Source organism: Malania oleifera, chromosome 1 (assembly GCF_029873635.1).
Source record: "Malania oleifera isolate guangnan ecotype guangnan chromosome 1, ASM2987363v1, whole genome shotgun sequence".
NCBI lineage: Eukaryota > Viridiplantae > Streptophyta > Magnoliopsida > Santalales > Ximeniaceae > Malania > Malania oleifera.
The window spans coordinates 50,534,246-50,560,796 of record NC_080417.1 but is presented as its reverse complement, the minus strand read 5'-3'; the positions used below and the strand labels follow the sequence as shown (position 1 = coordinate 50,560,796).

At 37.2% G+C, this 26,551-nt stretch overlaps 1 protein-coding gene and 2 non-coding genes across 3 annotated transcripts; 2 read left to right on the top strand and 1 right to left on the bottom strand.

The window, feature by feature from the left end:
• Positions 1 to 1,465: 1,465 nt before the first annotated feature.
• Positions 1,466 to 1,537, top strand: TRNAE-UUC (transfer RNA glutamic acid (anticodon UUC)). Its single transcript has one exon. It is a non-coding gene; the product is annotated as a tRNA-Glu (tRNA).
• Positions 1,538 to 23,521: 21,984 nt separating this feature from the next.
• On the top strand, positions 23,522 to 23,593 carry TRNAE-UUC (transfer RNA glutamic acid (anticodon UUC)). The gene has a single exon. It is a non-coding gene; the product is annotated as a tRNA-Glu (tRNA).
• Positions 23,594 to 24,168: 575 nt separating this feature from the next.
• Positions 24,169 to 25,134, bottom strand: LOC131159924 (E3 ubiquitin-protein ligase At4g11680-like). Its single transcript, XM_058115171.1, has one exon. The coding sequence runs from the start codon at positions 24,993 to 24,995 to the stop codon at positions 24,573 to 24,575; it is 423 nt and encodes a 140-aa protein (XP_057971154.1). The 5' UTR covers positions 24,996 to 25,134; the 3' UTR covers positions 24,169 to 24,572.
• Positions 25,135 to 26,551: the final 1,417 nt, after the last annotated feature.

Here is a 26,551-nt window from a genome sequence, read left to right as displayed (position 1 = left end):
CCCCCCCTCTCCCTGTCTCTGTCGTGGCTACTGTCGTGTATGCATCCAGAATTTTAACACCAAACCGACTTTTCAAAAGTCGAATTGGTTCCTTTTTTGAAAAAAACAAAAAAAATTGTCGCCCCCCCACCCCCGCTCCTTGCCCCTCCACGCATGCATGTAAGTCCCCTCATCTTTTTTTTTTTTAAGTTTGACAATCTTATTAAAGCTCCTCTCCCCTCAGACCCCCCCCCCCCCCCCCCCCTCCCCTCCATCTCTCCCTGACGCCTTTCCCTAGCCCCCTCATTTTATTTTTTTCATCTTTCCTTGACGTCTTTTCCCAGCCCCCTTATTTTATTTTATTTTCAATTGAAAAGTTGCGGCTGCTATGTGTGTTTAAACCCAAACCGATTTTTGGAAAGTCAGTTGGATATATTTTCGTAAAATTTTTATTTTTTTATTTGTTAATATTTACGTAAAAACCTCTCAATTTTGACCAACCATCGGAACGGAGACATTTGCTCCGCCCCATGCGCGTCGTCTAGTCATGGGCCACTTGACTGTGGCACTGGGTCAGGGTCAGGGTCAGGGTCTTCCTCTTTTGGCTTTTGGGGAAGAGAACTCACGTCACTTTCGCGAGACTAGCTCTTGTCTGGCTCTGGGCACTTCTATGGGCGAGGCATTGGCCATGGATTATTGTGGCAAACTGTTTTGGCTTGCTATTTATGCACAAACATAACATTGCATGACACAATAATTGTAACTTGGCCCAACACAATAGTCATTGAATACTTAATTTGTTCAAGAAATCACAATAATTCAAATAATGTGATAAAAAAAATAAAGTTTACTCTGAATTATAAAAATCACAATAATTCAAATAATGTGATGTTAGACATTTAAAAATAAAGTTTACTCTGAATTATAAAAAAAATAGAAAAAAGTAAAATTACAAAAATTAATCAATTATATTAAAAAGAAATAAAAGTATATAACATATGCACATATACGGTTGTGTCGAACCACTAACATGTAAAAAAAGGTTTCTTCTATTTTAACTTTTATTTAAATGTTTCAACTAATGTCAAGACGACTCTAAATCACGACGATTATGTGGGTTATGAATGTCCATATCAGTAGATTAAGTAGCCTTTTATGTATAATTTTAGAGCAAATGATCATATGATATTAATGTTTTGTTTCTTTTATTCTGTGGTTTCTTTTAACTTTTTTCAATAATATTGTTCTTTTCAATTGTAATTAGTTAATAGGTATTATAGTTAAGGATTATTATTATTATTATAGTTTAACTATTAATTTAATACCAATCAAGTGGCTTTATTGGTTTGGTTTTAAACCATGACTGGACTAATATTACAAACATAAAAGAAAATCAATTTTATTAATTTATAAAAATAAAAATTTAATCAGTCATAATAAAAATAACAAAATAAAATATATCCCAAATACGCTAGCCTCAAACCAATCCGTTGTCGTCCAGTGGTTCGGATATCTGGCTTTCACCCAGGAGACCCGGGTTCAATTCCCGGCAACGGAAAGGAGAAGCTGTTTTCATCCAGAATCAGAGCCTACTATTATTTTAATTTGTATTGAGAGCTATGCAGTATAGCGAGAAAAACAAATTATGATAATACATTTATTTATATTATTTACTTTCTATTTCTCTTGTTGATTTTTTGTTGTTTTCATAAAAATCAAAAACGAGATTTTTGTTGCACTTAGAAGCATTAATTTTAAACTTTATATTTGGATTCAAATAAATTTGAATACAATTTTATATTTTATTTTATTCAAATTTAATACAAATCCAAATTTAAAGGTTATCCAAATATAGGGTTATAGTTTTAAATTATTTTAACAACACATTTGCTTTAATATTTTAATATCCGGAATTCACTTTCAAATTAAATCACTCATCTTATACAAAAATTTTATTAAAATTAAAATTAGCAAATCACTGATCTCTAATTGCCTTTATCTTTTCGTTTTTTCATTTGTCTTTTATTTTCTTATTATTATATATTAGAATATAATTCTATTATTATTAGTCATTATTCTATAAAAAAAGATAATAATAAACAGGTCTATCTATTCGAGATTGGAAAAATATCGATTGAAAATTTTTCTCTTCATCCTATGTTGGGATAGAAATATTAGACCAAATTCTATGAAAAAAAAAAAGATAATAAGGAAGAGAGAACAATTTTTTTTTTTTCACCTGAATCTGACAGGCAAAGGAAAAATCACCCTATTTAATTTCATAAAATTAAAGTAATTATAAGTTTTTTTTTTATAAAATTTTAAATTTGCACATTTTTTTATTTTCCCATTTGAATCATATTTTAAAGTTATTATTTGATTTAAAAAAAACATTAACATTTGTTTGGTTAGATTTTTAAGAAATAACACCCTAAAGTGTTGCGCCCACACAAACAGCAAACATGAAAAACAAAGAAAAGCAAGAGAGAAGAAAAAGAATGAATTTACATGGTTCGACAATACAACTACGCCTACAGAGCTCTTGTGCAATTTCAACTATCATCAAAATGAAAAATATCTTAAGATTCTAATCCTCAACTACAATAGGTATATATAGTCTATATAATAATCACAAAATATACTTATAAGATAGTATAATTATATTGCCCCCTAATTCAAATGTATGTAACGAGGGAGGAAGAAAAGTAATGAATCTATGTGGTTTGACAATATACTTACGCCTTTAAAGGCCTTGTGCAATTTCCACTATCATCAAAATGAATACTACCTTAGGGTTCCAATCCTCAACTACAATACGTATATATAGTTCAATATAAAAATTCCAAAATATCCTTATATGATAATGCAATTACATTGTGCCTTAATTCAAATGTATTGTACTATACCAGTGTACCTAGGGAGGATTTCACCTTCCCACATCTACCCTAGCGGCACCTCCACTAGGCTTGATTTAATTAAACAATAAAGTTTCTCTTATGGAGACTCTCCCATTTGTAACAAACTTCAAATGGATAACTCCTTTTAATATAAGTCATAAATCAATAATTTCTATTTAGAGGGTATTTGGTAAAATTAAGTGTTAAGTGTTAAACACTAAATTCAAATATGATTTTGTAAACCAATCCTATATTGAACATAAACAGAGATCACTGAATTTAAAATCCGAACCATTTAACTATTTAGCATCTAATATCTAAATATGTATTATTTTTCAATTTGAACATTCTCAAATATTAAAAGTAAAAATATTTGATACAATTAATGAGCAATTACATAAGTCAAAATTTTTAATTTAGCATAAATAATACTTTTGTATCATATATTCAATCAATAATTATAAATGAAAATAATAAATTCATTCTTGTACAAAAGTAAAATTCATTGTTTTGATTTTAATCACTTGGATATTGAGATTTTTATCATTTTTGTCATTTATATGGAATACAATTGAAAAAGAGACCTCTAAATTTAAATCAGACATGTTGATTAAAGGAATTTTAAGAAAATTTAGAATTACTACCAAACGCCCTATTGTCTAACTGGTTCACTTATTTAGTCCACACATAACCTTTGTTTAAAAGTCATTCAAATCAAATAAACGTCCCCTTAAAAGTATTTACCAATCATATTACTAATTTTTAATTTTTATTTCTAAATTTCACTTTTATAAATTGCAATTGTGATAAGAAATGGGCCTTAACCTTCACCTACTTTGTAATTTCTTGCTTGAATATATAGGTAGGGGTGGCAAAATGGGTCAAGACCCAACGGGTGACTCATTATCCACCTATTTAGACTGGGTTCGGGCTTGAGAGGAGGAGATCATTTATGTGACGCCCCAAACCCCCGAACCCAATGGGGTCCAGGGTGCCACTTTCCATGAATAAATTTAATATAGCAACGGAAATATTCTAAAACCTCAAATAAATAATACTAAAGTACTAAACCACCAAATTTACATGGGTGTCTCTAAGTAACAATATTTACATCACGTGAAACATATATATATATATATATATATATATAACTGGTTTTACACAAACACTTACTCTACGCTATATTTTTCTAATCCTGCCCAAAAGCTTGCTAGGCCTAATCTTCGGTACGTCCTGAAATATAAATTAATTATTTGGGTGAGACACCTCTCAGTAAGTAAGGATTAGATTATTATCAGTATGTGGTTAAAATGAACTTTAGTGTAAAAATAATTTAATAATCATTTTATTTGAATAAAAATTTCATTTATAAACTGTCACATATTTAAATAAATGTCCGTACTTTATTTCAAAACATCATTTATGTCTATTAAAAGTCATAATCACATAAATACTCAAATACGTATAAAGGAAACTTTTTTGGCCAATGCATGTTATGTTTAACCCCCATGACAGGTTGTGCGATCTGAAGACTAGACTTAATTTGGTTGGCCGACCAAAACTAAATTAAAGTATTACATCTGTAAGATTGATTTGCCTACCACATCCTGGTCCGGAAACAGGTGGGTACAACCCTCCTTAGACCAAATTGACTATCCACCGCCAACACTTCTACAATAGTATGATTACACTAATATTTTCTATAACTACGGTACCGAGCATTCACCACATCTAATTCATGAGGGTTCTTAAAACATATAATTGCAATTTATGCAATAAAAACAATATCATAATGTCATCAATATTCCCAATATAAAATATGTACAAAAATATCATCCTTATTCTCAATCTCATCAATATTTGAAATAAATCACATATTAAATATATACCAAAAAATCCTCAATTTGCTCAATTATGTGATAAAATAAAATAAACCATGCCACACAATTTGTACAATAATTATAATTTCATAAATTACCTGAGAAATTCTTATAAATATATATGTAGTGAATTTAAATAAAAATGTGGGTATGATCAATTTTACCTATTTAATTTAATTCCAATATATTCCCAAAAACCTGATTTGATCAAATCCCCGCAGTTTAATTTAATTTCAATATATTTAAATAAAAATGGACATCATCAAACCTACGTATTTTAATTTGCTTAGGCATATATTTAAATAAAATAAATTTCACCATATTCATATACTCAATTTAATAGGGTAAATTATAAAATAAAATCTAACTTGATATCATCATATTCATATACTCAAATTTAATCGGTTAAATTTTAAAATAAAAATTGACATAATCTAGTCCGCTTATCCTAACTCTGGAATGGTGCCTACGACGTGCAAAAGATGAAATTTCTCCGATTAAAACTTTAAAGAGCGGAACTAGGTTGAGAGAGAGAAACTGAGAGAGAGAGAGAGAGAGAGAGAGAGAGAGAGAGAGAGAGAGAGAGAGAGAGAGAGGAGAGAGAGAACGGAGAGAGTGAAAGAGAGATTGTAGGGGGGGTTTGGAAAATTTGTTTCCTGAAGCTTCAATAACTAATATATATATATATATATATATTATATTATATTATATTATATTATTTGAGTTATTACATCATCTTCTTCTTATAAAAATTTCTTCTCGAAATTTGTTAATCTAACATTTAACACAAATCGACTCTAAGAAAGAGCTAGTTGCCACGCACATAGCGGTTCCGTCCCAAATTTATTAAAAATCTTCACTTGTGGTGGAGGAAAACCGTGGTTACAGGCAACATCTTTGGGAGGTTACAGATAGACAATAAAATCCTCCCAAAAACTAACCGTAAACATAAACCAAAAACAGAAAAAACAAAACTAAACAAGCTTGCATCAAAATAGCCAAGCAACCTACACAAACAGTCGTGGCTACCTGACTTAGTGTTAGGCCTCATCGAACAGCTGTAGGTACCTCTGACGTATTTCTTCCTCTAATTCCCATGAGACTTCCTCAATTGCATAATTACGCCATAATACTTTTATTAGCGGAATCTTCTTGGTACGTAACTCCTGATCCTTTATGTCTAGAATCTGGACTGACACTTTCTCATATGATAGGATGTCACTAATTTCCAACAACTCATAACTTATCACATGAGAAGGGTCTAGAACGTACTTTTTCAACATTGAAACGTGGAATACGTCATGAATCCTAGATAATGCTGTAGGTAAAGCTATTCTGTAAATAACTGGACCAATCCTAGATCATTTCTTAACGTACTTTTTAAGAAATCACACCCTAAAGTGTTGCACCCACACAAATAGCAAATATGAAAAATAGAGAAAAGCAAGAGAGAGGAAAAATAATAAATTTACATGCCTTGACAATATACCTATGCCTACATAGCCCTTGTACAATTTCCACTATCATCAAAATGAAAATTACCGTAGGATTCCAATCCTCAATTACAATACATATATATAGTCCTATATAAAACTCCGAAAGTATACTTACATGATAATACCATTATATTGTGCCCTAATTCAAATGTATTTTAGTGCACCAAGGGAGGAAGAAAAATAATGACTTTATGTGATTTGACAATATACCTACGCCTACAAAGGCCTTGCACAATTTCCATTATCATCAAAATGAATACTACCTTAAGGTTCCAATCCTCAACTACAATACGTATATATAGTCGCATATAAAAATCTCAAAATATCCTTAAATGATAATACAATTGCATTGTACCCTAATTCAAATGTATTGTATTATACCAAGGGAGGGTTTCACCTCCCCACATCTCCCCTAATCGCACCTCCACTAGGCTTGATTTAAGTAAACAAGAACGTAGCACATGGAGACTCTCCCATTTGTAACAGACTTCAATTAGATAACCTCTTTTAATATAAATCATAAATAAAAAATTTCTATTTAGGGGGGTGTTGGGTAAAATTAAGTGCTAAGTGTTGAACACTAAATTCAAATATGATTTTGTGAACCAGTTCTAAATTGAACAAAAACGAATTATTGAATTTAAAATCTGAATCATTTAACTATTTTGTAAGTAATATCTAAATATGTATTATTTTTCAATTTAAACATACTAAAAGCTTAAAAGTATTTATATTTGATACAATTAATGAGCAATTACATAAGTCAAAAATTTTAATTTAGCATAAATAATACTTTCTTATCATATATTTAATCAAAAATTATAAATAAAAATAATATAGTTTATAATTGAACAAAATTAAAATTTCTTGTTTTGATTTTAATCACTTGGATATTGAGATTTTTATCATTTCTCATATATAAGGAATACAATTGAAAAAGAGACCTCTAAATTTAAATCAAACATGTTCATTAAATAAATTTTAAGAAAATTTAGGACCACTGCCAAACGCTCTAATGTCTAACCAATTCACTTATTTAGTTCAGACATAACCTTAATTTAAAGGTCATTCAAATCAAATAAATGTCCCCTTAAAAGTATTTACCAATGATATTACTAATTTTTAATTTTTCTTTCTAATTTTAACTTTTATAACTTAAAATTGTGATAAGGAACGATCCTTTACCTTCACCTACTTTGTAATTTCATGGTTGAATAGGTAAAGGGTGGCAAAATGGGTCAAGTGTCACGCCCCGAACCCTGAAATGGGACCCAAGGGTGAAAATATAATCTAACCTGTCCCTGTATCCGATAAAACATCCAAGGATACAATACAATGGATGAGGGTCTGACCCCGTGGGGTTTCCAGGCACCCTAAACACATCCAATCACAAACATATACGTAGCAGAAAAAAGGTCATTCTATAACAACATATATAGTACCTATCCAGAGTCTATACAGGAGCAAAACATGGCTCTATCAAAACGTACAAACTGAGTGACCAACACATTCCAAAGTGGTAACCCACCAAAAATACAGTCCTAGCACTTACCCAAGCGCTAAACACAGTACACTGGCCACTACGCTCCTTACACCAGGACGCTAGTTCCGGTTAACCGAAGGACCTGTAAAAATGTACGTACAACAGGGGTAAGACACCTCTCAATAAGGAAGAACACAGGTTATATCGGTGTGTGACATTTGAGTGTTATCATGATACAACATACACGCAGTTAAATGCATTCCAGTACTAATTTTCCACAGTGCATACATGCACACATACACTCACATGATCAGTAATCCTCGGTGTCGTCACACCCTTCGGCCTGAAGCCGGTCCGCGAAAATCCGGCTTTGGCCCAGCTAACTCGCGAAGCACGACGCCACCGACACATGGCTAGTCTCTGACTCCCATGGCATCGTACCGGCACATAACTGGTGGATCCACACCCTTCGCCCTAATCTGCCGGTATAGGCTCATGCCCTCGGATATAGAGCCGGACACTCTTGCCTACGTGGTAGGCAATAAACACATGCCCTCAGATATAGAGCCGGACACTCTTAGTACCTAGAACAATTTCGGAACCGAATTCCTACTAACATTTCAACATATCACACACACATGTATGCTTATATAACCAAACAAATTACGCCCATTTGGTAATCTAAATCATGGTTTTTCAAACAAATACAGTTTAAACAAGTCAAGGTATGGCCATCCCAATATCACAGTATAAATCAACATATACCCACGATTTTCAACAAAACCAGGGATGTAGCCCGTCGCCTCCTTTTTCCCAAAATTGTAATAATGAAAAACCCATAGTTTTCCCCATTAGATCCCCCCAAATGAGTAGCCAAAACACACACAAGACTATGAACTACAGTTCCACCGAGTCCGATTTCAAAAATAACCAATATAAACATAGTTCCCCCTACCTTTTCCCCGAATAGCCAATCCTGAACTCTAAGGTCCCTAAACAGTGAACCGAGTTCCAAAACCTACAAATCACAGTACAAAATATGTTCACAAGACAATTACCTACAAAACTACTGGATCAGAATCGAAAACTGAGCCTTACCTTGATTTTCTGCCAACACCCAAAAATCTCTGAAACAAGATTCTGATCCGTAGAAATTGTAGAGAATCCTTCCATGATCCTCGTGGTAACTTCAGATTTCCGATTCTGTCAACGATCGGAGAAGAAATCTAGAAAGAGAGAGAGAGTAGGGAGAGTTTAAAGAGAGAGAGATATTTGAAGTTACTTAGTGAAGAAGAAATGAAAAATGATATTTATAGCCCTTTAACCTGGGCATCTTCGTTAACGAAATGGTGCCTTTGTTGACGAATCTTCCACTACCTTCATCGACGAATCGGTGACCTCGTTGACGAATCTGAGATCACCATTTTTTTCGAGACTCCTCGGCTTCTCCTCATCGACGAGCCTCTGAATTTCGTCGACGAGAAGAACAAAGGCTTCGTCGATGAAATCTGGTTTCGTCGACGAAATGTGCCAAATTCCCAATTTGCCCCTCTTTTATTTATTTAAACCCATTTATCACGGTTTGGGTTCTTACAATCTCCCCTCCTTACAAAAATTTCGTCCTCGAAATTTGTCATTTCTCATTCACAAAGTCATACCCGGAATACATACATACGAACTACCAACAAGAAACTGACAACTACTACAGCGCAGTCCCATCATACACATACACATACATACCCTCACTTATGACGGAGGAATATCGTGGTTACATATACAATGGTCTCAGGAGTTCACAATACACACATATACTCCCAACGACTAACCACATATCCCAACCCACAGTAGGATCATGTACAAGTGCTCAAAACAACTGTGGATACTTCCGGCGTATTTCCGTTTCCAATTCCCAAGAAGCTTCCTCAACCTCGTGGTTCCTCCACAATACCTTCACTAACGGTATCTCTCTGGTACGAAGCTTCTGAACTTTATGGTCCAGAACCTGAACAGGTATCTCCTTATACGCTAAAGTATTCCCAATCTCCAACTCATCATAACTAATAACATGTGAGGAATCCAATATATACCTTCTCAACATGGATACTTGAAACACATCATGGACCCTCGAAAGTGCTGGAGGTAATGCAAATCTGTAGGCTACCGGACCCACTCGCTCAAATACCTCGAATGGTCCGATATACCTTGGGCTCAGCTTGCTCTTCTTGCCAAATCTCAGCACCCCTTTCATTGGAGCAATACGCAGAAATACCTTACCTCCCACTTCAAACTCTAATTCACAGTGGCGAACATCTGCGTCACTCTTCTGTCGACTTAGAGCCGATCTAATCCTCTCCCGGATCAAACCCACCTTTTCAGACGCCTGCTACACAAGTTCAGGTCCTAACACCTAACGTTCATCGACCTCATCCCAACACAAAGGAGATCGACACCTTCGACCATACAAAGCCTCGAATGACGCCATCCCGATACTAGACTGGAAGATGTTATTATAAGCGAACTCTACAAGTGACATAAACTGTATCTAGTTACCACCAAATTCTAACACAAACGCTTGTAGCATATCTTCTAATATCTGTATCGTCCTCTCCGACTGTCCATCAGTCTGAGGCTGGAACGTTGTACTAAAAGTATGCTTCGTCCCCAGTGCCTCCTGTAAACTTGTCCAGAATTGAGAAGTAAACCTTGGATCTCGATCTGACACAATGGACACCGGTACTCCGTGCATTTTTACAATATCATGCACATACAAATCTGCTAGCCTACTCAAAGGATAGCCAACTTTCATCGGTATGAAATGAATAGATTTCGTCAATCTATCCACGATCACCCAGATAGCATTCTGCCCGTGAAGCGCTGGCGGCAATCCGGTCACAAAATCCATGGAAATATGCTCCCATTTCCACAACGGAATAGGCAAAGACTGCAACGGCCCTGTCGGCCTTTGATGTTCAGCTTTCACCTACTGACACGTTAGATATTGCTCCATGAACTGAGCAATCTTTCTTTTCATACCAGACCACCAGAAGGTCTCGCGCAAGTCCTGATACATCTTTGTACTACCAGGATGTACCGTATACATAAAACGATGTGCCTATTCTAGAATCGTCCTTTTGATTTCATCATCGTTCGGAACACATAGCCTGGTCCCAAACCTCAACACACCTCTCTCAGAGACGTTAAACTCTGTAGTCAGTCCCTACTATACCTTTTCCATAACCTCTGCTAACTCTGCATCACTAGCTTGCGCAGCTTTTATACACTCAAACAAGGTCGGTTGGACCACCAAACCAGCAAGATAAGCCTGATGATCACCCACTACCAACTCTATACCTGAGCTTTCCAAATATTATCTAATGTGACACTGAGTTACAACGGCAGATACAGCCATAGGCCCTGACTTCCGACTCAACGCATCAGCCACCACATTAGCCTTTCCCGGGTGATAACTGATCGTGCAATTGTAGTCCTTAGTCAACTCTAGTCATCGCCTCTGCCTTATGTTCAACTCCTTCTGCGTGAAAAAATATCTAAGGCTCTTATGGTCAGTAAAGATTTCACACTGCACCCCGTACAGATAGTGTCGCTAGATCTTCAATGTATACACAACAGTAGCCAATTCCAGATCATGCGTAGGGTAATTCTTCTCATATTCCTTCAGCTGCCGAGAGGCATACACTACTACCTTACCCTGCTACATAAGCACACATCCCAGTCCTTTCAGAGACGCGTTGCTATAAATCACAAATCCACCATCCCCCAAAGGGATGGTCAACACTGGAGCAGTAACCAGCCGGTGCTTCAACTACTGAAAGCACTGCTCACAATCACTGGTCCACTCAAACTGGACTCCCTTCCTGGTCAATCGTGTCAGAGGTCCAGATAGTTTAGAGAAACCCTCTACGAATCGACGATAGTAACCCTCCAGTCCCAGAAAACTCCGAACCTCCTGCACATTCTTCGGCCTTACCCAGTCGACCACAACCTCAATCTTGCTAGGATCAATTGATATACCATCCCTAGAAACCACATGGCCTAAGAATGCAATCTGACTCAACCAGAATTCACATTTTTTTTAGCTTAGCATACAACTTCTTCTCCCGCAGAATCTGTAACACTAACCTCAAATGTTCCACATGCTCTTCCATACTCCTCGAGTATACCAGAATGTCATCAATGAACACCACGACGAACTGATCCAGGTACTCATGGAAAACCCTGTTCATCAGATCCATGAACACCGCTGGAGCATCGTCAACCTAAACGGCGTGACTAAGAACTCGTAATGGCCATATCTGGTTCGAAAAGCAGTCTTCGCTACATCCTCTGCTCTAACCCTCACCTGATGATATCCTGACCGCAAGTTGATCTTCGAAAAGACCCGCGTCCCCTACAACTGGCCAAAAAGATCATCTATACGAGGTAAAGGATAGTGATTTTTCACAGTCACCTTATTAATCTCACGATAATCAATGCACATTCGCATCGACCCGTCATTCTTCTTCACAAACAGTACTGGAGCTCCCTAGGGCGAAACACCAGGTCAAATGAATCTCTTGTCCAGTAATTCCTGTAACTAATCCTTCAACTCCCTAAATTCTGCTGGAGCCATCCGGTACGGAGTTTTAGAGATCGGTGCCTTACTAGGCAGCAACTCAATCGCAAACTCCACCTCACGATCCGGAGGTAAACTGGGTAAATCATCTAAAAACACATCCAGGAACTCGCTGACTATCGAAATGTACTTGAGCCTCAACTCATCCCACGATGGTTCCTTCATACAAGTTAGGTACCCCTGACACCGTCCAAGAGTAACCTTTTTGCCTATAGTGCTAATAGAACCTGTGGCGCTAGACGCACACCCGATCCCACGAATTCGTACTCCTGCTCCCCAGGAGGTCTGAAAACTACCACCTTCCTACAACAGTCAATCACAGCATAACTGGAGAACAACCAACCTATCCCTAGAATGATGTCGAACCCCGACATGTCGTATACCACAAAATTCACCGATAGCAACTTTCCCTGAATTTCCACTAGGCAGTCTACCATCATTTTCCTATAGAAAGATACACTCCCATATGGCATAGTAACAGTTAACACCTCATTCATGTCTCATGTCTCAACCCCACACCATCCCACAAAATTCACAGACACAAAGGAATGGGTTGCACCCGAATCAAATAAAACAAAAGCTTTATTCGAAAGCAATAATAAGGTACCTGTCACCACGTTACCTGCATGCTCAGTATCCGCTGGAGTAAGAGAGTATACTCTGACCAGAGCTGTATTCGCCTGAACAGTCCCCCGAGGTATTTGGTTGCTCTCTCGGTTCCCACTGAATACAAGCACATCTCACCTTGGTGCTTGACAATCCCGAGCCATGTAACCTGGCTGGCCACAGTTGTAGCAGTTACCCTCAAATGACTGGCACTCACCTTCGTGCCGCCTGTGGCACCTGGTACAACAACCACTAGCCTGACTCCCTTGAGAATCCTGGCGCTCGGTATTCTGACGATAGCCTGAGCCCTTGTTCCTTTTCTTCCACGATCTCTGATGAGATCCTGTCTAAGAACCAGAAGGTATTGTCCTCTTCCTCGATTCTTGATCCACCTCATCCTTTCGGATACCAGTTTCAATCACCGTGGTTTTATCCACCAACACCGAGAACTCGCGGATCTGAAGCATACCCACCAGTCTGCGGATATCCTTCCTCAAACCCTTCTCGAACCTCCGAGTCTTCTCATACTCGCTTGAGATCATACATGGTGCAAAGAGGGACAACTCTATGTATTGAGCTTCATACCCCTGCACCGTCAAACTCCCCTGAGTCAGCGCAGAAAACTCATCTGCCTTTGCATCACGTATAGTAGCCGGGAAGTATCTGTCGAAGAACACCTCCTTGAAACGGCTCCACGTCATTTCCTCAGGGTAGGCTCTCTGCTTCTCCAGCAGATTCACCGCAGTCCACCATCGACCCGCCTCCCCAGATAGCTGGAATGTAGCATAAAGAACTCGCTGCCTATTTGTGCAGTGCAGGACCTCCAAGATCTTCTCAGTCTTCACCACCCAATCCTCTGCTGTCGTCGGGTCAGGTCCTTCAGAGAACGTCGGAGGATGCACGCTTATGAACCTCTCAATGGTGTACCCTGTAGCAACAGGAGAGCGCTCGCTTCTCCTCACACTCCGCTCGATCTCCTGTAATACCTACCTCGTCAAACCTCAAGGCATAGAATGAGACTCATCACTCGCAGTCTCCTCGGAGCCACTTCCTAGGTAATTATCTTTAGGCTCCATTCTGCAGCACAATAGTAGTCTATCAGTATCCCTATGACACATACAGTTAACACAATGATCTAAACAAATCATGTTAACTACTCCCTGCCAGGTCTAGGTCTGTCCTATCACATCGACATGAAAGTCATCAATGATCTGCCCTGCTTTTACTGGAATCGTCATCACAGGAAAAACACGGAATACCGTCAAAAAATCTCGGTCTAGCAATCGAACAACCCTCAACCAACTCTACCCATATCCACATCCTATACTCTAGTATGTACTCACAACTAAGCTTAACCAAGTCTACAAGATCTAGTAACCTGGTTTGCTCTAATACCAGCTATCACGCCCTAAACCCTGAAATGGGACCCAAGGGTGAAAATATAATCTAACCTGTTTCTGTATCTGATAAAACATCCAAAGATACAGTGCAATGGATGGGGGTCTGACCTCGTGGGGTTCCTAGGCACCCTAAACACATCCAATCACAAACATATACGCAACGGAAAAAGGTCATTCTATAACAATATATATAGTACCATACTAGAGTCTATATAGGAGCAAAATATGGCTCTATCAAAACGTACAAACTGGGTGCTCAACACATCCCAAAATGGCAACCCACCAAAAATACAGTCCTAGCACTTACCCAAGCGCTAAACGCAGTAAACCAGCCACTATGCTTCCTACACTAGAACACTAGTTCTGGTTACCCGAAGGACCTATAAAAATGTACGTACAGTAGGGGTGAGACACCTCTCAATAAGGAAGAACACAGGTTATATCGGTGTGTGGCATTTGAGTGTTATCATGATACAACATACACGCAGTTAAATGCATTCTAGTACTAATTTTCCACAGTGCATACACACACACATACACATACACATGATCAGTAATCCTCGGTGTCGTCACACCCTTAAGCCCGAAGCCGGTCCGCGACAATCCGGCAAACCCGCAAAGCATGACACCACTGGCACATGGCTAGTCCCCGACTCTCATAGCATCGTACCGACGCATAATTGGTGGATCCACACCCTTCGCCCTGATCTGCCGGTATAGGCTCACACTCTCAGATATAGAGCCAGACACTCTTGCCTACGTGGTAGGTGATAAACACACGCCCTCGGATATAGAGCCGGACACTCTCAGTACCTAGAACAATTTCGGAACCTAGTTCCTACTAGCATTTCAACATATCACACACACATGCATGCTCATATAACCAAACAAACCACACCCATTTGGTAATCTAAATCATGGTTTTTCAAACAAATACAATTTAAACAAGTCAAGACACGATCATCCCAATATCACAGTATAAATCAACATATACCCATGTTTTTCAACAAAACTAGGGATGTAGCCCGTCGCCCCCTTTTTTCTAAAACTGTAATGAAAAACTCATAGTTTTCTCCGTTAGATCCGCCCAAATGAGTTACCAAAACATACACAGGACCGTGAACCACAATTCCACCGAGTCCGATTTCAAAAATAACCAATATAAACATAGTTCCCCTTACCTTTTCCCTAAATAGCCAATCCCGAACTCCAAGGTCCCTAAACAGCGAACCGAGTTCCAAAACCTACAAATCACAGTACAAAATATGTTCACAAGACAGTTACCTACAAAACTATCAGATCATAATCGAAAACTGAGCCTTACCTCGAATTTCCACCAACACCCGAAAATCTCCGAAACGAGATTTCGATCCGTAGAAATTGTAGAGAATCCTTCCACGATCCTCATGGTAACTTCAAATTTCCGATTCTGTTAACGATCGGCGAAGAAATCTAAAAAGAAAGAGAGAGTAGGGAGAGTTTGGAGAGAGAGAGAGAGATATTTGAAGTTACTTAGTGACAAAGAAATGAAAAATGATATTTATAGCCCCTGGGCAACTTCATCGATGAATTGGTGACCTCGTCAATGAATATGAGATCATCGATTTTTCGGAGACTCCTCGGCTTCTCCTCGTCGACAAGCCTCTGAATTTCGTCGATAAGAAGAACAAAGGTTTCGTCGAAGAAATGTGCCACATTCCCAATTTGCCGCTCTCTTATTTATTTAAAGCCATTTATCACGGTTCGGGTTCTTACATCAAGACCCAACAGGTGACTTGTTATCCACCTATTTAGACCGGGTTTGGGCTTGAGAGGAGGAGACCGTTTATAAACGAGTCAACTAGAATCTAACTCATTTAATAAAGGGATTAAATGAGTTAGATGGATTTAGGTCAAGTAAGGGTGAGCACAATTCGGTGAAAATAAAATTGCCCAAATTAACCAAGTTAATTTGGTCGGTTCAATTCTAATTTTGGTTAAAATTGATTTTTGATTTCGATTTGGTTAGGAATAAATTTAATTTCATTTAACCAAACTATATAATAATTAATAATGAAATATAAATTATATATAATGTCTAACTGGTAACTTTGGGATTTTAGGCTTCCAATCCAATTCCCATTCCTTTCCACTTTCCAATTCGAGCCTCCGCCCTCCAGTGAGTCAGCGACCACGTCGACCAACCATCCTCCACCCTCCAACGAGTCAGCGAACACACTGACTAGCTAGCCTCTCAGTCTCTAGGACCAAGTTTTGCACTTCTTAGTGCACACTCCGCAGTCACACACTCACTCCAAATCCAAACTTCCTTCCCACTATTCGACTAATCGGCTTCGAGGTCAAGAGTCAAGACTTTGCGAGTTGCCTCGCCCTTGGCCCATTGTCGTCGCCTAAGCCCTCACCTAGTTGCCTAAGTTGATTCACCTTTGCCATGTCGTCACCCTATCCCTTGTTGTGGTCGTTGCCTCTCAGGTTGTTACTCAGTCATTTAAGATTATGATGCAATTTTGAGATTTATGTCACTTTTTGAGTTTTGGATTTGAGGCCTATTACGTTGAGATTTCTTTTCTTCATATAATTTATGAAAGATAGCTTTGTTGATTGTGAATCATGTGAATTTGTGATGATCTTTTGTTTCTAGATATCTTAATATATGTTATCTTGGTTTGATGAAAAATTTTAAGTACATTTTAACTACACACTATCCATTTCAATAGTGTTTTGTGTGAACAAGTGGATGTTGTTTTTAGGGATAATCTAGAGAATTTCCAAGAAGATTGTTGGGATTGGTGTATTCCCAAGAGGGGGTGAATTAGGTATTAAAATTTCTTCCTAAGTTCAACTTAACCAGCAGCAGTAATACACAACCTAGGGTATTTCTAAGCATATGGAAATTGTACAGATAAATATATTATGCAGAAATTAAATCACGCGCAGCATTCACAATATATCAAATATAACATACATGTGCAGGAATATAAAGTGCAAGAAATTAAAAGCAGATACACAATATGTTATCAAGGTTCGGCCAATACTGCCTACGTCCCCACCTCAAGCTCACAAGCAAGATGATTCACTAAATTGCTCACTTGCAGGTGGAGCGACACCAGTTACAACACCCTTTCTTTACTGGGAAAGGGAAACCCTAGGTCAGATTCATAGAACTATTACAACCACACCTTACAGGATGGTGCACCTAGTTCTTTTAACTAGATCTAAACTAGTAAAGTGCTCTCCTATCTGGGTCTGAGCAAGTCTGAGACTCTTCACAGGGTGAGTCTCCCTCTTCCGACCACACGTCAGGAATACAACAACAACAACAATAAAAACATTTGTACAACGATAAAGCTTCTAATCTAAGCAGATATGTACAACATGAAGGTCAATGCACTCACACATGATATGAAATAAGCTTGAGTGAGTATGTGATACCCTAGGGAAGAAAGGTTTAAAAGGAATTTGATGTTACTACCCATATCAACAAGGTGCACCTTTCTTTTTGGGAGCCTTCCCATAAGAACTCCACGGTTAAGTGTTCTTGGCTTGGAGTAATCTTGGGATGGGTGACCCTCTGGGAAGTTTTCTCAGGAAGTGTGTGAGTGAGGACAAAACACACTGAAAATGACACGTGTTGGTCTCTGGGGCCAATCATTAGTCTGTTAAGGCACGCCCCCTTTTGTCTAGTTCAAGTGGAGGAAGAGAGATGTAGTGCTCTCTAGTAGACCCAGGTTGGGGTGTTACAAAATGGTATTAGAGCAACTACCCAGCCGGAAGTGTGATGAGATTCACATCGTCTGGGTTTGGAAATGTAGGTTTATAACGAAGATGTTGCGTTTTATAAGTGAGGGAGAATGTGATACCCCGTGGAAGAGAGACTTAAAAAGAATTTGATGTTACTACCTATGTCAACAAATTGCACTTTCTTTTCGAGAGCCTTCCCATAAAAACTTCATGGTTAAGCGTGTTTGGTTTGGATTAATCTTGGGATGAGTGACCTTCTGGAAAGTTTTATTAGGAAGTGTGTAAGTGAGGAAAAAACACACTGAAAATGACACGTGTTGGTCTGTGGGGCCAGTTATTAGTCTGATAAGACCCGCCCTCCTGTTGTCTAGTCCAGGTGGAAAAGGAGAGACGCAGTACTCCCTGGCAAACCTAAGTTGGGGCGTTACATATATGATAAGTACCTTAAAGATTTAAACCCTAATGACTATTTTTCTAAAAATGTTTTTCAATGAAAATGCTAGGGAACCTAGGGTTTATGCTTTCCAATGATTTTGCACAAACAAAATATATGCATTTAAAATCCATGTGCAAAAAGTTTTCTAGCAAGAATGTATTTTTCCAAGAAATATTTACCAAGGAAGTATGTAGAAAATTTTTTAAGCTTACTCTCAAAAATATTTTCAAAGTAAAAATATATAAGAGTAGTTATGCTTTGAATGTAAAATAAATGCCCAAAAATAAAATGATCTCTTTAACGAAAAAGATTTTTGCAAAAGTAATGAGTGAAAGAGAGTTTGGGAGAGTTTAAAAATTTGCCCCAAAGAAAGATTTTTGCAACAAAAAATAGTTTAGGTGAACTCTGATTAAGAAAAGCCAAAATAAATTTGAGAGAAAATTATGGCTAATCTAGTTGCTAATCTGAAGTAATGATGATGTATATATAGAGTTAGGCAAAAATATGACCATTAGGGACACACTGGTCATTTTTAAAAATGTTTAATTAAACTTTTAAATCGATTTCGCACTTAAAAAATGGTTTGAACGGAGAGGTTCGATCGACCGTCTTAAAGGGCCGGTCACTTGAGCCAAGGCGATATTCCAAACATTCATAGGTTCGGTCGCTTGGCCTTAAGGTCGGTCTGCCGATTCATGAGGTTCAGGTGGCCAAGGGTATTTTTGAACTGAAAGTTCAATTGGCCAGGGCAAGTAGAAAAAGTCAAGTTTGAAGGTTGGTCGACTGTGGAAGATACGTTCAATTTAGGTCGGCCGGCCGAGCCAAGTCAAACATTTGACTCCTAGCCAAGTCGGTTGACTGAGCTGTTTAAAACATGATTAGGTCTGTCAACCAGGCTTTTTAATTAAGCCCAAAAAGTTCAACGTTAGTTGACCGTTTTTGCCCCAAATTTGACCTTAAAGATTTTCCAAAAATCCTTGTTTGATTTTAACTTTTATGAAAAGGATTTTTGATGCAAGTATTGGGTCTCCCATGGCCAGTCTATGGTCATCACTGAGCATTCAACCATATCATGCATGCAATGCATAATTACAGACCAAATGAAAAACAAAATGCATTTACAATTGAAACTAAATGTCTTCTTCTTCTTCTTTGCTCTTCTCTTTATGAAATACGCTAGGTGTATGTGTTCTTTGAGTTCCTTCTGGCTTTTATGACCCTCTATCTTATATGCGTGCCAAAGTAAAAATTTGTTCACACACTAAATGCATACATAAGACACTTGTACTTTGTCAGCATCAAAATAGGGATCAGACTCAAAAAGTCAACAAAGACTTGTACATCAAGGGTCTATTTTAAATTCTTCTTTTCTTTGTGTAATTATGGATAAGTTTAGTAAGCATATCAAAAATGACGTTTTGTGGTGTGTGTTGTTTGGAGATGACACTATGATGATAGATGAAACTTGATATGGGGTGGGTGGAATTCAAGATGGAATTATGGATTGAAGTTTTAGAACCTAGAGGATTTAAAATAAGTGGAAACAAGACATTATATGAAACGCAACTTTAGTAATTCAAGGCAGAAAAAATCAACTATTCAAGTCACAAATTTGATGTAAAGGCAAAGGAACTTTGTTTGTAGCATGGTTATTTGTTAATGATAATATTATATAGCATTTGTAGTGATTTTACTTTGCCCTCTTCTTTGTCATTAGACTTAGTACAGCTAAGTAAATTTGAATTTGAATTTGTTTTAACCCATTTGAGAGTTCTTATTTATGATTGCATTTTACTTTGTTTTTTTCATCTATTAAATAAAGGAAAAAATGAGTAATGACTTGCCTATGGAAATGGAGGTGTTGGACGATGCAAACACTACGCAAGGGGCTTCCCAACCTCAACCTTCAAACCCAAGCATGAAAAGTCAGAGTGATACAAATCATCCCACTAAATGTAATAAAAAAAAACAAGAGAGTAAGACCAAGATCTGAAGTGTGAGATCACTTCATTAAATTTGTGACTGAGTCTGGTGAAACTAAGGGTAAGTGTCATTATTGTCATACTAATTATTGTATTAATCCTAAAAAGAATGGTATGGGCACACTTAGATATCATATGGTTAAACGTCCTCAAAATCCATATTTTGAAGAACCAAAATAGACACAACTAAATTATCAACCAGCCTAAAAAAATGTAGAGGGCTCATAGGCAACTCTTATAAATTGGAAGTTTGACCAAGAAGCAATTTGAAGGCATTATCTTACATGATTATTGTTGATGAATTGTCATTTAAATTTGTAGAGAATATGGGGTTCAAACATCTTACGAAAGTTGCATGCCCTCTTTTTCGAATTCCATCAAGATGGACAATTTATAGGGATTGTTATAACCTCTATATGGAAGAGAGGTTAAAGTTAAAAATGTTTTTGAAAACCTCATCTCAAAGGGTTAGTTTCACAACTGACACATGGACTTCTTTGCAAAAGGTTAATTATATGTGTTTGACCGTACACTTCGTAGATGATGACTAAAAATTAAACAAAAAGATCTTTAACTTTTGTTGAATCTCTAGTCATAGAGGTGAGGAGATAAGTATGGCTATTAAGGGGTGTTTGCTTTGAGTGGGGAGTTGACTATGTGTTTAATATGATAGTAGAAAATGCAAGTTCAAGTGACGGTGCGATTGCCTACATAAAAAGAAAACTTTCAAATTGGAGAAAGGACATTCTAGGGGTTAAATTCATTCACATGAGATGCATTGCACTTATAATTAACCTAGTTGTGCAAGATGGTTTGAAAGAAATGTGGAATTCAGTTTCTTGTGTTAGGGATGCTATGAGATATGTTAGGCATTCACTAGTTAGGTTGAAACTTTTAAGTGTTGTGCAGAGATAGAAAAAGTAGAATGCAAAAAGATGTTGTGCCTAGATGTTAGCACTCGATGAAATTCTACTTATATGATGCTAGATACAACTCAAAGATACAAAATAACTTTTGATAGGTTTAGGGATGAAGATTCGTTTTTTTCTTTTTAAGAACTGAGCTTGAGGCTAAGGATGTCACACTAAGTAGATTTGATTAATAAAAAGTTATAAAGTTTGTGATATTTTTGAAACACTTCTAAGCCTCACTTAACAAGTTCTAGGTTCTTTAATGTTACAAGTAATACCATTTTTGGTTAAATTAGTGGGATTGATTGTCTTCTAAATGAGTGGGAGAGTAGTGATGACTTGGAATTGAGTTTAATGAGTATGAAAATGAAGGAAGAATACAACAAGTATTAGGAAACATTGAGAAAATGAATATGTTGATTTTTGTTGCATATGTTCTTGACCCTCGATATAACTTGGAATTTGTGCAATATGCTCTTTCTATGATGTATGAAGGTGAAAAAGGTTTGTTGATGGGAAAAAGGTGAAGGATGCTACATTTGAATTGTTTGTTGAGTATAAGAAGTTGTTACAACCTAAAAATGAAGAATCAAGCAAAAGTGAATCTTCAAGCTCCACTAGTCAAAGGGAAGTACAAAAAAAGTTCAAAGTTTTGTATCAAAAATTCAAAACTCAAATTGGAGGTGGGGATAACAAAATAGACTTCGATAGGTATTTAGGTGAGGATTGTGAAAAGGACGTGGAGGGCTTTGATATTTTGGAGTAATGGAAGTTAAATAGTAGAAGGTTTCTTGTCCTCTCACATATGGCTCATGATATCTTAGCAATACTCATCTCCACAGTTGCCTCAGAGTTTGCTTTTAGCATCAGAGGATGTGTTCTTGATGCCTTTAGGAGTTCTTTGACTCCTAAAATTGTGTAAGCTCTTATATGAACACAAGATTGGATCCAGGGTTCATCTACTCTAATTAAGGTTAAAGAAGGCTTAGATGACCTTGGAAATCTAAAAGAAGTTGAGAAGCCCGTTTGTTAATGGGCTTAGTTGAAAACTTAGAATTTTAATGGGCTTGTTGTTTTCAAATATTTATAGCATAGAAGCTGAGAAGCCCGTTTGTTAGATAAAAAACCATTAAGTGGTAGCTAATGTATGAAACCAAAAGTCATTTCAATTTTTCTTCGAGTTTTAATTTTAATTGTGCATAAGCAAATTAGATTTCATGTTGTTTTTGTTTTAATATTGCACAAACAATTTAAATTTCATATTTGGTGTATAATATAACATTAGGGACTTTGGACCCTCAAGAGTCGAGCACAGTATAGACTCTGGACCCTCGAGAGTCTAGGGAATTCGAGTGTTTAACGATTTTTTTTTTGTAAGGAAGATTTGAATTTGAGTGAATTTGAGTTGATTTTGTTAAGGACTAACATTTTAGTATCTTATGATGTTTACCATGTACTAATAATTGATTGATATAATAATAGTAAAAAAAAATTGTTAAAAAGATAACAATATAAATGATTTTTGAAAATCAATAAGTTAAATTTTGAAAGTACAAATCATGTTTTCTTTTCCCCATAATGTTAGTTGTAATTTGGTTCGATTAAATTCGATTAACCAAAAATTTAGTTCGATCGGGTAAGGGTTGAGTAATAAGGTTAATTCAGTAGGTTGGGTTATGGCAAATTCTTAACTGATTTTTTTTTAGTTAATTCTGTTAATTGATCGAATTGACCGAACTAGCCGAATGCTCACCCCTAGGGTCAGGCACTCATTGGGTCACCTGTTTACATTGAAAATATATATTTTATAATTTTTATTTTTACTTTTGGGCTTTTAGATAAATAATATTTTATAATTCGGTCATTAAATGGACAAGTTTGGATTTATAGGTTACTTACTCGTTAATAACCAGGTCAACCCAAGTCCAAATCTATTAATATTCACCCATTTATGACCATCCAAACTTGACTTATAAACCTCTTTCACCACCCTATGAATAGGTTTTCACTTTGGGTTATGGGCTTGATAGTACTCGCTAAACATGAATTTGTAAAGTTTACAAGCTAAATCAATAAATCCGTTGTCGTCCAGTGGTTAGGATATCTGGCTTTCACCCAGGAGACCCGGGTTCAATTCCCGGCAACGGAATTTTACTTCTATCCCGCTTTTACCCTTTTCCTAGAGAGGCTGGTGTCAACTTAGGCTCTATAAGGGGTTGGGCTGAATGTTTGACCATGGTAGCCCAAGTTCACTGGATGGGCCCCGTCATGTGTCGTAGACAGGGCCCATATCCAGCAATGAAAAACTTAAAACAAAGCATAAATTATATTAATTTTTTATTTAAAAACTTTAAATTTAAATTTATGCAAATTTAAAATGAATATTTGACACAATTGTATTAAATTTCAATTTTTCATATGCTTTTTGCTACCATCCCTAAAAAATAACTTCTGGCATGAACTGCAAAAGTATATTACAGCATTCTTCTTCCGACTATTTGAAGACTTTAAAAAAAAAAAAAACATAAATTATATTAATTTTTTATTTAGAAACTTTAAATTCAAATTTTAAATTTATGTAAATTTAGAATGAAACTTTGAAACAGAATTGTATTTAATTTCAGTCTATATTTACACTAATCTAAAATTCATGCCCCCAACACTGAACTTTAAAATTGAAATGGTACGAGTCTAAGAAAACACAGAAAAGAAGATTGCGTCGAATTATATGAAATTTTATCGAATTTCATATAAAATTCAGTTCCCACAGTTGAATTTCATAACACACCAAACGCAGCGCAACAAAGCTTCCTCCCAGTTGTACAAAAATATATTCTCAAGGACCTGTCAAAAATTTATTCCATGCGCAACTCTTCATTCCCTTTGCATTAACGTGTAAAAATAATATATATACATCCACACCCGTCGGCAGAGAATCTAACGACCCTGAACATTTTATTGTATATTTTGCTGAAGAAAATTTCTGAATCCGCTGCTGCTATGCATACCATTAGCGTCCATCATAATCGTCTTTGTTTTCCAAACGAGGTTGGAAGAGAAAACAGAGATGGTTCATTGGTTCCATTGAAACCAAGAACAGTACTATGTATTGACAGCGTATTGATTCATCAAAAGCCAGCCACATGGAAAGAAGAAAACCAGGTGACCATCTCCTCTGTCAGCTGCTCCATTTTCTCAAACCTCTTCCTATCTCCTTCCATTGAAAACCGACAAACCGGACATGTTCTCCGGCAAACACTAAACCACTTGTCGACGCACACCCCATGAAACCGATGCAAGCAGGGAAGAACCCGCACCTTCTCATCTCCTCCTTCCATTAACCTGCACAAACACACGCAGCACAAGTCATCATCCCCCTCCTCCGCACCACCCTCTTCCCCATCCGACCTCGATCGCACAGGCAACCCCGACACATTCCCCGGGCTGCCCGCTTCGGTCACCGCCACACAACATGCCCTCGCCTTGATTCTCCGCCGCCCTCTTAAACCGATGAGGTTGAAGATGAAGGACACCAAGTTCTTGATGACCATGGGTTTAATGGATCAGAGGATGGGCATTTTCTGGTGTGGATAGGCAGTTCAATTTTATTTAAGGAGGGGACGGAGAGGTAAGAGAGGTTTTGAGGGAGGAGAGAGCGGGAGGTCTGGGGGTCTTTGGCGCTCAGTTGTTTTGCGTGGTTTGGAAGGGTGGTTAGATTGGGTTGGGGAGAGAGATTTTTGAGTGTTCCCATCACAAAGCGGTTGCACCTAAACAGAGTGTTACTCTTGACCTTTTCCTACTTTGATTTAATTATTAATGCATCATGAGAACGCTAATTAGTACTCCACTAGGTTCTACTACTCATAATCTGTTACATATGTTTACCCATGTGGCTTCCTCATGCTGCAGATGGAAACAGTAAATTGGCAAAAAGGAAAATTTGCAAGCATGCACAGAAATGCAGACTGCTTACGTCTACAAAGAGGGAGATCGAAGTTATCGCGCCAGGATTTTATAAATAAATAAAAACAACAATGACTATCGTGGTCTCTCAGCTCAGAACAACTAATCAGATTTTACAAATTCTAACCGACGGGGTCGGATCAAACCATGCTATCAAGTTTCGGGTCCGGTCAGTTCTGTGCCAAATTTGCTACTTATGGACGAAGTTTGTGACTGTAGAGGGACCATGGAATCAGAGTGTCCGAATCACAATCGCAGTCATCATCATGAGAATACAGAGACATCATTGCACCCGTTCATTGCTAGTCTGCGTTCGGGATGGATGATTCTAAAAAATTCACTTCATGTTATAAATCCACCCACTCGACCATTATCAATCAGATTTTTCAATTCCTGCGCGCATGGGTGTCCCTGGTCGAGTTTTTCTCTTCATTTGTTGGGGAGTAAACACAGGATTGAATTTGCATACATTTTCAGCAGGTTGTAAATTCATTTAAGGTAGCATTTGGTTTTCTTGATTGCCTTTTGGCCACTGTGGAATCTAATTGTGTTTGGTCTGGAAGATGACTCAATCTAAAATGATGTTGTGTGATTTTTTAATGGGAGACTTTTTATTGAAACTTAGTCCATGGAGCGGGGGCTTGAGCCTGGGGTTGCCACGGGAAAAAAATTTTATATATAGAAATCATTGTTCTTGATTATTAAGGTTTTTTTTTTTTTGCTAAGGCAGTTTTTGAGAGAGGTAAAACTATACTGCCGAGTTTGGATAATAGTGAAATTCATAAAATTCTATGGACATAGGCAATAATTACCGACTGTCTTGCGCATGTGATTATTTTTCTTTTGACGTGTATTTTTTCTTTATTTTGTTTTCGTGATAATTTCCCTACAGCTACGTCAAGTGAACTTGATAAATCTTCAGTGAGGATGGAGTCGGACTAAATTTACAGCCTAGAAAAACTCAAGGTCGTAAAAAGTAAGAAACAAACCAACTCCTGCTTGCCCAGAGACTTTTGGATTTTCCAAACCGAACCAACCTAGATAAATAAAAGAGGGGATATGGCAAAATATCATACACACTCCAAAAGCCAAGAAAAAGGAAACGCATATCTGCAAAGAATAGCAACAGCTGAAAGAGAGGACT

Excerpts from the sequence above, each read along its gene's own strand:
- LOC131159924 (XM_058115171.1), bottom strand. The coding sequence starts at position 24,995 with ATGGTCATCAAGAACTTGGTGTCCTTCATCTTCAACCTCATCGGTTTA.